At 37.3% G+C, this 12,500-nt stretch overlaps 1 protein-coding gene and 1 long non-coding RNA gene across 2 annotated transcripts in view; both read right to left on the reverse strand.

The window, feature by feature from the left end:
• Positions 1-12,500, reverse strand: part of LOC144976670 (ATP-dependent DNA helicase Q4-like) — a gene marked incomplete in the record, with an annotated part of 482,011 nt that overhangs the window by 70,680 nt on the left and 398,831 nt on the right. Inside the window, 1 exon segment of the mRNA XM_078921001.1 lies at positions 6,793-6,923. Coding sequence (XP_078777127.1) covers positions 6,793-6,923 — 131 coding nt within the window.
• The window catches only part of LOC144976674 (uncharacterized), a 773-nt gene continuing 73 nt past the window's right edge, over positions 11,801-12,500 (reverse strand). Inside the window, exons 1-2 of the long non-coding RNA XR_013646137.1 lie at positions 12,032-12,500; positions 11,801-11,923 (exon numbers count right to left, since the gene is read on the reverse strand). The exon at positions 12,032-12,500 is cut by the window's right edge and continues 73 nt beyond it. This is a non-coding gene — a long non-coding RNA (uncharacterized LOC144976674). The remainder of the gene's footprint in view (positions 11,924-12,031) is intronic.

Consider the following 12,500-nt stretch of genomic DNA (forward strand, 5'->3'; position numbering starts at 1 on the left):
GTGCTCAGGGCTATGAAAATAAAAGATAAGTTACAATCAACAGTGAATCAATGCACAAATTAAAATACACAACGGAAAAGCGAATGAGACGTGAGTCGCCGTGTCATTGGCCTTTCAACACTTTTAGGTCATTTCAGCACCAGCAAAAATGAAAATAAAAGATGAGCTCCCGAGAAAAGGTAAGACAAAGGACACTGGTTCAAATAGGGGACAGAAGTAGATTCCAAATGCAATCTATAGGGAATGAGATTAGCGGAAGAGTAGCGTCCCTTGATTGGACGTCACCCATAGTCTGTGATGTCACAGGCGGAAAAGTTATTAGAGAGAGAAGGTGATGTTGGTTGTGCGCATGCGTCTCTCGTCCTCGCTTCCGCACAAACACACACACACATAAACACACACACATAAACACACACACATAAACATACACAAACATACAAACATATCTCCTTTCTTATGGCGAAAATGATGTTTATCGGTTATCATAGAACAGTTGGGAAAGGTTTCTATTTAAAAACATATTCCAGTCTTTAATATATAAGGCATTATCAGAAATGTCTAACCTTGGACACTCCCACTGGGATTATGGACAATCCATTAAACAAACGAGCAAAATGTCAACATACATCTCCCATTTCTCTAAGTGGAGAGTTCGAGAAGAGGTGGTGGTGGTGGTGGTGGTTGAGTGGGGGGGGGGGGGGGGGGGGGGTTATCTTAACTCACTCAATCCTAGAGATTTTTTCTACTTTTCAAAATTGGAGAAAAATGTATTAAAAAGGAGTATTTACATAGATATTTTTATTCAACTATCATTAACTTGTAATTATTAAAAACATAAGCTTTGATACTACGCCTATAATTTGTCTCAGGAAAATGTAATAAATAGGCATGGGGTAAAAGTAATCCGGGTAAACAACGGATATAGTCGGTGTTAGGGTTGAGTGAGTTAATAAAGAAGACAATAACTATCGATTCTACATTTTGCATTGACGACAAACACACCTGGGTTATTTCAGTCTTCCATTGGAATAGACCCTATACCCTAAAGAAAAATCCCCTGTTGTATGAATAAACGGAAATTTAAATTATTTATTTATATAAAAAATTGAATGTGCGGCTATGTGGTCTAGTGGTATGACACTCGCTTTCGGATCGGAAGGTCCTGGGTTCGAGCCTCTCGCTCGACGCATAGTTGAGTCTTTGGAAAAGACTCTTTACTCACATTCTCTCACCGTACTCAGGTGTAAAATGAGCACCTGGCCGTTAACAGCGTTGTCTTTGTCCGAAAAATTGTAATATCGCCTAACAGGCGTCATGTCTCGTCCTACATGATAAATGTTGTTGTTGACCAGGGACCCCTTGTAAAGCGCTTTGAGCACGTCAAGTGGATATTGCGCTATATAAAAGCTCAATTTTTTAACTTTTTGTTTAGAATGTCGCTGTCCATAACGTTACGAGCCAACATGAGCTACCTGGTCTTACTCAACTATCAAACAGAACGATTTTGATTTTTCAATTTTGATTTTCTGGGCGGGGTTCCTACCTCCCATAGTGGGCAGAGAGGTACTTATTGTGTTTTCTATCCCCCTATATCTGGTTTCCAACTTGCATTCTGTCTTTGTCTTGGAATGAGATTGCTTGGTTTTGTCCTGGCCCTGGTCGGGGTCCTGGCTGGGAGGGAAACAGTCGAATGCATAGTTATTGTTTTGGGGGATGATATTTTTTTCCTTGTAAATCATCTCTCTGTTATGTATTATTAGTTATAATTTATAATGTAAGCATTTGAATGTGTTCCTCTTAGTGGGGGCCGTGCTTGTGTCCGGATGAGACTTATTGGTGATCTCAAACTAAGTACATTGATGGTATGCTCTTGGAATATGCATCTGATCCCTATTTGTTCCCAGTTCCCCTTTGTCTTACTTTTTCTTGGATGCTTTAATTGTAATTCTAGAACTTTTTACAATCCCATTTTCTTCCTTTTTACTGGCGCTGATATAATCTAAATGTGTTGCAAGCGCCGTAAAACCCTTAAAAACAAAAAAAAACAAAAAACATTTTGATTTTAAACGTATAGATAGTTCGAAGATGACGTCACTCAGGTCTTTGTTATTGTTTGTTGCCATCCGCGTTTATGAGTAATGCTCACTGAACTGTATTAACCTGACTATAAACGTTCATGGATACACACAGTTTTGTGTGTTGGTCCGTTATACTTCCGGATGGCAATGTTATGAGCTTCTTAGCCAAGCGCATACTATCTATTAGTACTCGGGTTATACAATAAAACGTGTATTGTATAGGTTGCTTTTTAGAACCAATTCAAGATGTGAGGACATTACATTGAAATAAATAACAAAATGAAATTGAATATAATATATGCTTCAATCTATACGAGAATAGATAAAATAGGCATATCGATTTCCCCTTTATAAAAAAAAACAGGATGGATGAACCACTACAAGATGTCTGCAGTGGTTCATCCATCCTGTTTGTGTTGATAAAGGGGAAACCCAAAACGTCCATTTATCTGTTTTCGTATAAGAAATTGAAGCGTACACTCAATTTCACGTTGTTATTTATTTCTTCGAGCTTCGAGCAGCATGGCAACAATTCCATTACCCGGTATGACTTAGGAATCTTCATCATCATCATCATTGCCTTTTTCACCCTGGGTCAGGGTATAGGCCACAGACAAACAGTTTCCATCCTTCTCTATCCTGAGCTATCTTTTTAATCTCATTCCAGGTCTTACCACTTATCTGTATATCAGCTTCTTTAATTCTTCCCCATGTTCCTCGTGACCTTCCCCTTGATCTTCTGCCCTGAGGGTTCCAGTCCAATACTGTCTTTGTTATAGTGGAGTCATTCTTTCTAAGCGTGTGTCCAATCCACATCCATCGTCATCTTCCTATTTCCTCTCCCACTGGTTTCTGCTGTGTTCTTTTCCATACTTCTTCATTTTTTATTCTATCCATCCATTTTATTCTGAGTAGCTTACGCATGCACCTGTTTACGAAAATCTGTACCCTCCTTATGGACCCCAAAAAGTGAATTTAGCATTGAAATAATAAGAAATACTCATGTTCAGTCTTCTGTAATGTTAGAAAAGCTGTTTATTCCCCACCATTAGAAAAAAAAACCCACCCAAAAAAAACCCAAAAAACTTTAGCTTCTATATAGTGCACAACCACTAAACGTGCTCAAAGCGCTTTACAAGGGGTTCCTGACCAACAGTAACACGTAACATGTAAAAGACATGACGCCTGTTAGGTGATATTACATTTTTTTCCGACAGTGACAACGCTGTGGTATTTACATTAGCCGGTAAATATAAGGGCCTATTTCAAGGACGGTGAGAGAATGTGAGTAAAGAGGCCTTCAGGAGGAACGAGAGAGAGGAGAGAGAAGAGGGAGAGAGAGAAGGAGAGAGAGAAGAGGAGAGATAGAGGGAGATAGAGAGAAGAGAAGAGAGATAGATAGATAGATAGATAGATAGATAGATAGATAGATGAAGATAGATAGAAAGATAGAAGAGAGGAGATAGATAGATAGAAGAGAGTGAGAGAGAGGAGAGAGGGGAGGAGACAGAGTGAGAGAGAGAGAGACAGCGTAGTAGTAGTAGATAGATAGATAGATAGATAGATAGATAGATAGAGAGAGAGAGGTAGAGAGAGAGAGGTAGAGAGAGAGAGGCAGAGAGAGAGAGAGAGAGAGAGAGAGAGAGAGAGAGAGAGAGAGAGAGAGAGAGAGAGAGCGCGCAACAAGTTCGTCATTCGTAAACCAGATCACTCCATCCATTGTGCGTACGTCACAACAAATTACATTACATGCCGGTGTTAGTGTTAAACAAAAATATAAGTAATTATTTTCAAACGGGCAAAACCAAACAATTAGTAGCCGTATCTGTGGCTCATGATGCGCTCCACGCATTAAAAAGACAACAGGTAAAGTGATATCTATTGTTATTGTAAGAAATGCGATTCCATTTTAAATGGGGTTGTTGGGCCATGAAGGGAAAGAAAGTAGCGGTTGATGTGAAAATAAGGGATGTGAATCAGTACAAACATAGGGGTCAGGTTTCAAAGGTATGTTTTAGGCAATTGACAATATAACTATATATATATATATATATATATATATATATATATATATATATATATATATATATATATATATATATATATATATATATATATATATATCCTAGAATATAATATTTCCAATCAACAAATCAAGGTAAGTAAAACATCAATAATGAAGCAAATCGATACAATATGAGTCTGTCTACCAGAGCATACATCAGCCAATTATATCCTCATTCTTTGATTATCTTTTGGTCTTTATATCGTCTTGTGGTGTGTGTATAACGTGCTTTGTATCGTCCGTGGTGTATAGATAACGTGCTTTATATCGTCTGTGGTGTATGTATAACGTGCCTTGCTCGCTTTCGCTGACTTAGCACCCGTATTTAGGTAGACTTTGATATCTATAAGATCTACACAATTAACACAATTAATGCCTTTTTGATCAATAAATAGTCTAGGTTAACAAAAAGATGAGCTTTTATATAGCGCAATATCCACTGAATGTATTCAAAGCGCTTTGCAAGGGGTCCGTGGCCAAACATCAACATTTAACATTTAGGACGGGACATGAATGACGCCTGTTAGGCGATGTTACAATTTTTTTCGGACAGAGACAACTCTGATAACGGTCGGGTACACGTTTTACACCTGATTACGGTGAGAGAGTAAAGAGTCTTCTCCAAGGACGCACGATGCGCCAAGCGAGACTCGAACCCAGGACCTTCAGATCCTATAGTGAGTGACATACCACTAGACCACATAGCCGAAGGAAAGTAAAATGGCGATTACATCAATTTTCTTGGAATGGAGGGAGAGAAACCAGGACCAAAGATGAAAAGACATTGAGAAAGACATTTGATTTGTTTGTTTGTTGTTGAGGGTTTTAAGGCGCTTGCAACACATTAAGATCATATCAGCGCCAATAAAAAGTAAGAAAATGGGATAGTAAAAAGTTCTAGAATTACAATTAAAGAACCCAAGAAAAGGTAAGACAAAGGGGAATCTGTTCAAATAGGAAACAGGTGTAGATTCCAAGAGCACACTATCAAAGTACTTTGAGATCACTAAAAGTCTCATCCAGACACACGCATGGGCCCCAACTAAGAGGGATACACTCAAATGTTTACAAATCATATATAATATGTAAATAAAACAATACAGTGCATAACAGAGAGATGATTTACAAGGAAAAAAAATATCATCTCCCAAAACTCTAACTAAACATTTGACTGTCTCCCTCCCAGCCAGGACATCCGGTCAGGGCCTGGACAAAACCAAGAAAATCTCATTCCAAGACAAAGATAGAAAGCAAATTGGAAAACAGATAATATAGGGGGATAGACGACACAGTAAGTGCCTCTCTGCCCACTATGGGAAGTCAGGAACGCTACCCAGGAGAAAGACATTTAATCGTTTACCACAAATGAAAAATAACAGCTTCCAAAAATATTACTAAACAAGAAAACGTTCTTAATTCTTAATGAGCTTTTATATAGCGCAATATCCACGACATGTGCTCAAAGCGCTTTACAAGGGGTCCCAGGCCAACAGCAACATTTAACGTTTTGGACTCAAAAACCCTTCTTCAACCAAGCAATATTTTCAAAAAATTCCCTTTGATGCCAAACAACTTCGTCGTCTTTGATCGCAAAACTGTGCAGGCTCCTACAATGTTAGAGTGCATCGTGGTTAATGTTAAACGAATTATATCCAGCAGGAGACATTGTAAAACGCTTAGATTGTGATAGTGTAAGATAAAGATCTAAACAAGAGTGTATGAAAGGTGGTTAATACAGTTTAGTGAGAATTACTCAAAAACGCGGATGGCAAAAAACAATAACAAAGACCTGAGTGACGTCAACTTCATTCTATCTATAAGAACATCCGTTCTGGAAAGCGATTTACACCCACCTGTCATTGGACAGACCTTTTGTGAGAAATTGTAAAACGCTTAGATTGTGATAGTTTAAGATAAAGATCTAAACAAGTGTATATGAAAGGTGCCAGACAAAGCAAGAAAGAAAAATACAAGGAAAAAAAAAAACATCCCAAAAAATCAGACGATCTCGACTGGGTAATGGTAGCACGTCTGACCGGTAATCAGAAGGTCTGAGCGAGGTTCGATCCCCAGTCAAAAGACTCGATCCAGAGAATACACTGTAATCCAAGAACAAAACTAGCGACTGTTGGCGTCTTCGCTGTGATCACTACGATGGTCCTTGATTGGTCAAAAATCTCAAGATCTTATATAGGTAGTGTGCGCTTGGCTAAGAAGCTCACAACATTGCCATCCGGAAGTATAACGAACCAACACATAAAACTATGTGTAACCTTGAACGTTTATAGTCTGGTTAATACAGTTTAGTGAGAATTACTTAAAAACGCGGATGGCAAAAAACAATAACAAGGACCAAAGTGACGTCAAATTCATTCTATCTATAAGAACATTCTTTCTGGAAAGCGATATACACCCACCTGTCATTGGACATAACTTTTATGATGAAATTAGGACTCTGTAAAGTGTTATATCATGGTAGGCTCCACCCTCTCTTTCTCTTCTGGCGCAGATGTAAACGACGATAGCTCTTCGGATGTCATAATGACAAGAGGGCGGAGTTAAAGCTTCTAAACAAACTCAAAACGTCGTCCTAATCTCTAATCGTCGTGTCTGCGCAACCTCTCAAGTATTGAGTGTAACGCCGCTTACCTTTTTGGCTATTTCCTGTAGCTGGGCAGGTCCTTTGTAGCACTGTATTCGACATCGAGTGTACACGCTGGTCAAATTTTCCAGCCAATCAGGGTACTGGAGCTCCAGATAACACATCAAGGTTGAGATAACTGGAAAGTAAAGTGATCAGACAAAAGCAAGAGGTCAGATTAAATTACTGCCTTTACGACTAGGATATAAACTGCATTATGTCAACTGTGTTGGAAAACATATTTGTGACCCTTCGCCTCAAAACGGTATTAAGTCGGGATGGTTAAGATGTTGAAAATTGAATTTATAGCCAGACATATCAGACTTGTGTTGAGTTTGTATGTTTTATATAGGAGAATGGATACCATATTTTTGGGTGCCAATCCCAACAATTTATACTTTTGACTATTTAACAATATAAATCGGGTTTTGAGCATCTGGTTCGTTCCGACATAATACCGTTTTGAGACGATGGGTCACATTTGTGTGGCTGTCTGAGAAAATCCGGAAAGATGTGCAAATTTCATAAATTATCTATGTATGCAGTGGTATAGACCACATCTTTCTGATCATTTTCCAATTTAAATTTTCTTTCTTTGTCTATTAGAACCCAAGTTATGAAATTTTTTTTCTGAATAGAATTTGTTACTATGGGAAACACTTTATCTTCGATTTTGGCTCATATCTCGAATCAAAGCTTGTCGCATCTTCCCGGGTTTTCTCAGCCAACCTCACTTTACTTTATGATGATAGATGAGGTATCCTTCATCTTGTCACAACACCCTCCCCCTCCCCCCCCCCCCCCCCCAATAAAAATAAAAATAAAAATATATAATAAAATAATGATAAATAAATCAAATCAAATCAAACAAACAAAACCAACGGGAAAAAACAAAAAACAAAAAAAAACAAACAACCAAACCCCCCAAACAAACAAACAAACAAAAAAGCCCAACAAAAAACAAAAACAAAAGACAAACAAAACACATACTATTTGTTTAGACTGTCGTTAAAAAGTAATGAATCTGCCTTGAATACGCTTGGCTGGGTGGTCTTACATAAAGGCAACCGTGAGTGTAACCGTTACAGGTGGTAGGCAATACGTTGATTTGATTGACACCACTATCATCTCGTATACATTTACAGAGGTCTGACCGACCACGCAGCATCAGCCGAGATCATAGATATGTAGATAGTAGTAGCGTATGGCTACACCTCCAAATGTATTTGTGACCCACCGTCCCTAAACGGTATTTGATCGGGATGACTTGGGTGCAAAAAATTGAATTTATTGACAAAAACATGAGACTTGGGGTTTGTTTCGATTTGTTATTTTAAAGAATGAAGACAATTTCTCACAATGCAAAAGCTCAAAAATTGGTATTTACTATCAATTTAATTCTAAAGTTACTTTTCGAGGTCCAATTCATTCCGACATAATACCGTTTCGAGACGAAGGGTCACATTTCGTCAAACCCAGCTTCTAAAGTCTTCCTCCGCCATAAGGACGGTTTCGTCCTTCAGATATGTAGATGATATTCGTTGACACTTATCAAAGGAGGAAAGGCAGCAATATATAGGATTCAATAGTCTGATGTCACGTCCGCCTGCCAACCAGCAGCTTGGTTCTAAACAAAGAAAATCGGTACTTTTTATTCTTCATGCTGGCTACAACTTTTTCACGTGTCATGTGATCAGAATGTATAAAAGTCAAAACATGATCAGATGTATAATGGTTTTTTTTTTCCTCAGGATACACTTTTATGCTAGTTTGGAGAAGTATTTCATAAGTAAGGGCAGCCGACATTGTTCCGATAGTTTAAAACTAGTTACTAAGTAAGTTACTATGCGTCATTACGAGGGAAGTGACGTCACGACTGTTGACGCCTATTCAAGAGAGAAGTTACAGAAAGACGTCACGGCAAGAGACGTGTCTCATCCAAAGTAGGGACCATATCATAATATTGGTTTTCTCGGAGAATACTGCGCGGAATGGTGCGGCTATGTGGTCTAGTGGTATGACACTCGCTTTCGGATCGGACGGTCCTGGGTTCGAGCCTTGCTCGGTACATAGTTGAGTCCTTGGAAAAGACTCTTTACTCACATTCTCTCACCGTACCCAGGTGTAAACTGAGTACCTGGCCGTTAACAGGGTAGTCTTTGTCCGAAAAAGTGTAACATCGCCTAACAGGCGTCACGTCCCGTCCTACATGTTAAATGTTGTTGTTGACCAGGGACTCCTTGCAAAGCGCTTTGAGCACATTTAGTGACTTATTATTGCGCTATATAAAAATTCTCAATAAAAAGCTTAATAATGCCACGGTGCAACTCAAGTCGACCCACCGAAAGTGTGTTCATGTTCTGTTTTCAAGAAAAGATTATATGCTGAAAATTGCGTGAGGTGAGGCGTATGCGAACGATCTCTGACTTCTTTAACTCTAAACCCGAACACCGACTATATCCGTAGTATACCCGGGGTTACGTTTACCCCATGTCCAATTATTATTACATTTTTCTGAGACAAATTATAGGCGTTGTATCAAAGCTAATGTTTTAAGTTTTTACACGTTAATGGTAGAGTTGAATAAAACTATCTATGCACATGCTCATTTTTAATACATTATTTCCAATTTTGAAAAGTAGCAAAAATCTCTAGGTTGAGTGAGGTAAAACTTGCCATATTATTTTATAACCATCACGAAGCACAGTTTGATATAAAATATTCTCGCCATAGTTTAATAAAGTCAAGGTTTTTGTATGAAATAAATAGAACTTTCGAAAAAAAATGTGTATACATATAAATCATTTATAGGAAGGAGGGGGTAATAACACCCGCCACCTCCCTAAAACAAAACCCTAACAAAACAAACAAAAACAAACAACACAAAACAAAAGAAAAACAAACAAAAAAAAAAAAAACAAACAAACAAACAAAAAAAAAAAAACAAAAAAAAACAAAAACAAAAAAACCCCAACAATAACAAAGTTTCAAAGTTTATTTAATCTTAGGTGTTCGCCAATAATTCATACATTTTGCTTACAACATACATGAAAGTGAGATTTTAAAACAAAAGTTAAATGGAATCAACAAAAACACAAAAAAAAAGAAAAAAAAAACAAACAAACAAACAGAAACCAAATATAGTAACACTTTTAGCAAATTAGATTAGGCAGGCAAGCGGAAGAATTCCCATGATAACAGAACAAAACTATTGATCGCTGATCGCTGATCGCTGATCGTGATTTCAAATACAAATAAACGAATGGGGACAACACCTGGGGCAAGCATTCGTTTGATTCCGAATTGTAACATCGTATAAGAACTAATTTGTTCACGCATTATTATACATCGTATATATATATAAATAATTTGTTCACGCATATATATACATCGTATATATATAACAACTAATTTGTTCACGCATTTTTATACATCGTATATATATATATATATATGACAACCAATTTGTTCACGAACAGGATACATGCAAGGTATTCAAATTACCCAATCTACTCAAATTGCGATTCCACACAGTTTATGCCAAAGCCTATAAATATTATAGGGTAGGTATTTGTTTTGGGAGCGTTGAAACTGATATCCGTACGGGACGACAGCCCAGGGCAAAAATCATTTCACCTGCTTTTAAAATGGCTTTATTTATATTACCACATCTCGTACCAAATTCCATGTCTTTCTTGCTTGAGTACGTAAGACTTGTAATGACATAGCATGTATTCATCTAAGAATTATTGGAATGTAGAATCTTGTTTATTTTAACTATCTATTTAAACAAGAAATAAAGAGTGGTTTCCAAATCTCCCTAACTCCGTTTTTCCCATTTTGCGATATCCAGGATTATTTCCGCTAAATTTCTTATTCGGTCCATTATTTATATCCCATTTAAACCTCAAATTCACACAAATCTATGGAAAGTCTTGTGTAATTTGATGCTTAAAATAAAGTTTACGTTTCATTTTATCTCATGGATGGAAAATCTCAAAAAGTAGAAAAAATCGGCATAAAGAGTTTTGGACAACCAGTGTTCCAATTACCCAAAGATCGTACATAAATTCTCCATGACGCATGCGTCTGGCTTACGCTGCTCAACTCCAAAAATTGGTTCCGTCAATCTATAACCCAATAAGCGAATCAAAAAATGCCTATTTAGGGTAGATCTCATAAATATTCATGTGGATCCACGGACGGTTCAAGAACATCAAAGACATGCAAACAGTGTTGGGGGGGGGGGGGGGGGGGTTTCAACGGCAAATCGAATATTTCCTTGTATAAATCACGTCATACAAATAAAATAAATTAATAAATAAGAGCGAAGAAAAGAAAAGAGACAGATAAAAGGGAATTACAAAAAAAAATAATAAAATAATAAATAAAAAAAAAAGAAGAAAAGTCGCATACAGATCACTACGAACTTAACAAATTAATGTGTTTTTTGCAATGGAAGGAAATGTATTTATTCTCCATCATGTTAAAATAACAATAAAATAATAAATAAATTCCCTTTATTCATCCCCAAGGGGAAATTTGTTTTTAGGGTATATTCCAAGGGAAGACTGGAATAACCCAGACGTCAGCCGCAGTACAGCGCCGCAAAGTGAGCTAGGGCGAGGAGACTTGCTCAAGGCCACACAACGCAGCGGCGGGTGATTGAACTCGGTACCTTTCGGGTAGGAAGCAAAGACCGTACCACTGAGCCACGCTGCCCCCTACTGATAGTCCTACAGAGACATCGGACCCATGGAGCTGGGGGTTAACCCCGGTTTCTAAAGCCTTAAATAGACAATATCAATTGCTTGCTATCCTTTGGATAGGACGCTAGTCTGTCGCAAAGTACTTTCCGCCAAATCTAACAGCCTCAACTGCCCATTCACTGCTGTGAGGACAAGGAGAGTCAGAAGAAAATATTAAAGAAACTTTCGACTGCACCCGGGATCGATCTTGGTCCCTTTGCGTGTGAAGCGGGTGCCCTCGAGACTCCCCCTATTCTCCGTCATAATGAATATTAATGAATCTCAAATTCCATATTTTTTTTTTAAGTAGATTTTATTTTGCGCAATATCCGCTAAACGTACTCTATGCCCTTTACAAGTTTTCCTTTTTTGTGTGGAAATATTAATGAACCTTAAATTCCATATTTCTTTAAAGTGAATTTATTTAGCGCAATATCCGCTAAACTACTCAGTTTTCCCTTTACAAGTTTTCCTTTTTTGTGTGGAAATATTAATGAACCTTAAATTCCATATTTGCGGCTATTAGTTGAATTTCCAGTACCTACGTCATCAACATGCTAGCGTTTTCAGACGACGGGTTACATATAAATTATACTTAATGTTGTCATAGCAACCATCAGTTCAGGTGGACCATTTGCTGAACAGCCAATTACTCCTGTCTCGAAGACGACACCCACGTGAGACGAGACGAGACGCACACCTAATTGTTTAAACGTGCTTCAGTGCGAATCCCCTCTCAAATTGATAAATAAATAAATAAATAAATAAATAAATGAATTGATGAATAAATAAATATATAAATAAATAATACATAAATAAATAAATGAATAAATAAATAAATGAACAAAAATAATAAATAAATAAATATATAAATAAATAAAGAAATAAATGAATAAAAAAATAATAATAATAATAAAAATAAATAAATAGAGTAAGGGGAAAAACCCCATAACAGAATTTCTTTTTTT

Source organism: Berghia stephanieae, chromosome 7, assembly GCF_034508935.2.
Source record: "Berghia stephanieae isolate SIO BIC M18660-M18661 chromosome 7, UCSD_Bste_1.3, whole genome shotgun sequence".
Classification (NCBI taxonomy): Eukaryota; Metazoa; Mollusca; class Gastropoda; order Nudibranchia; family Aeolidiidae; genus Berghia; species Berghia stephanieae.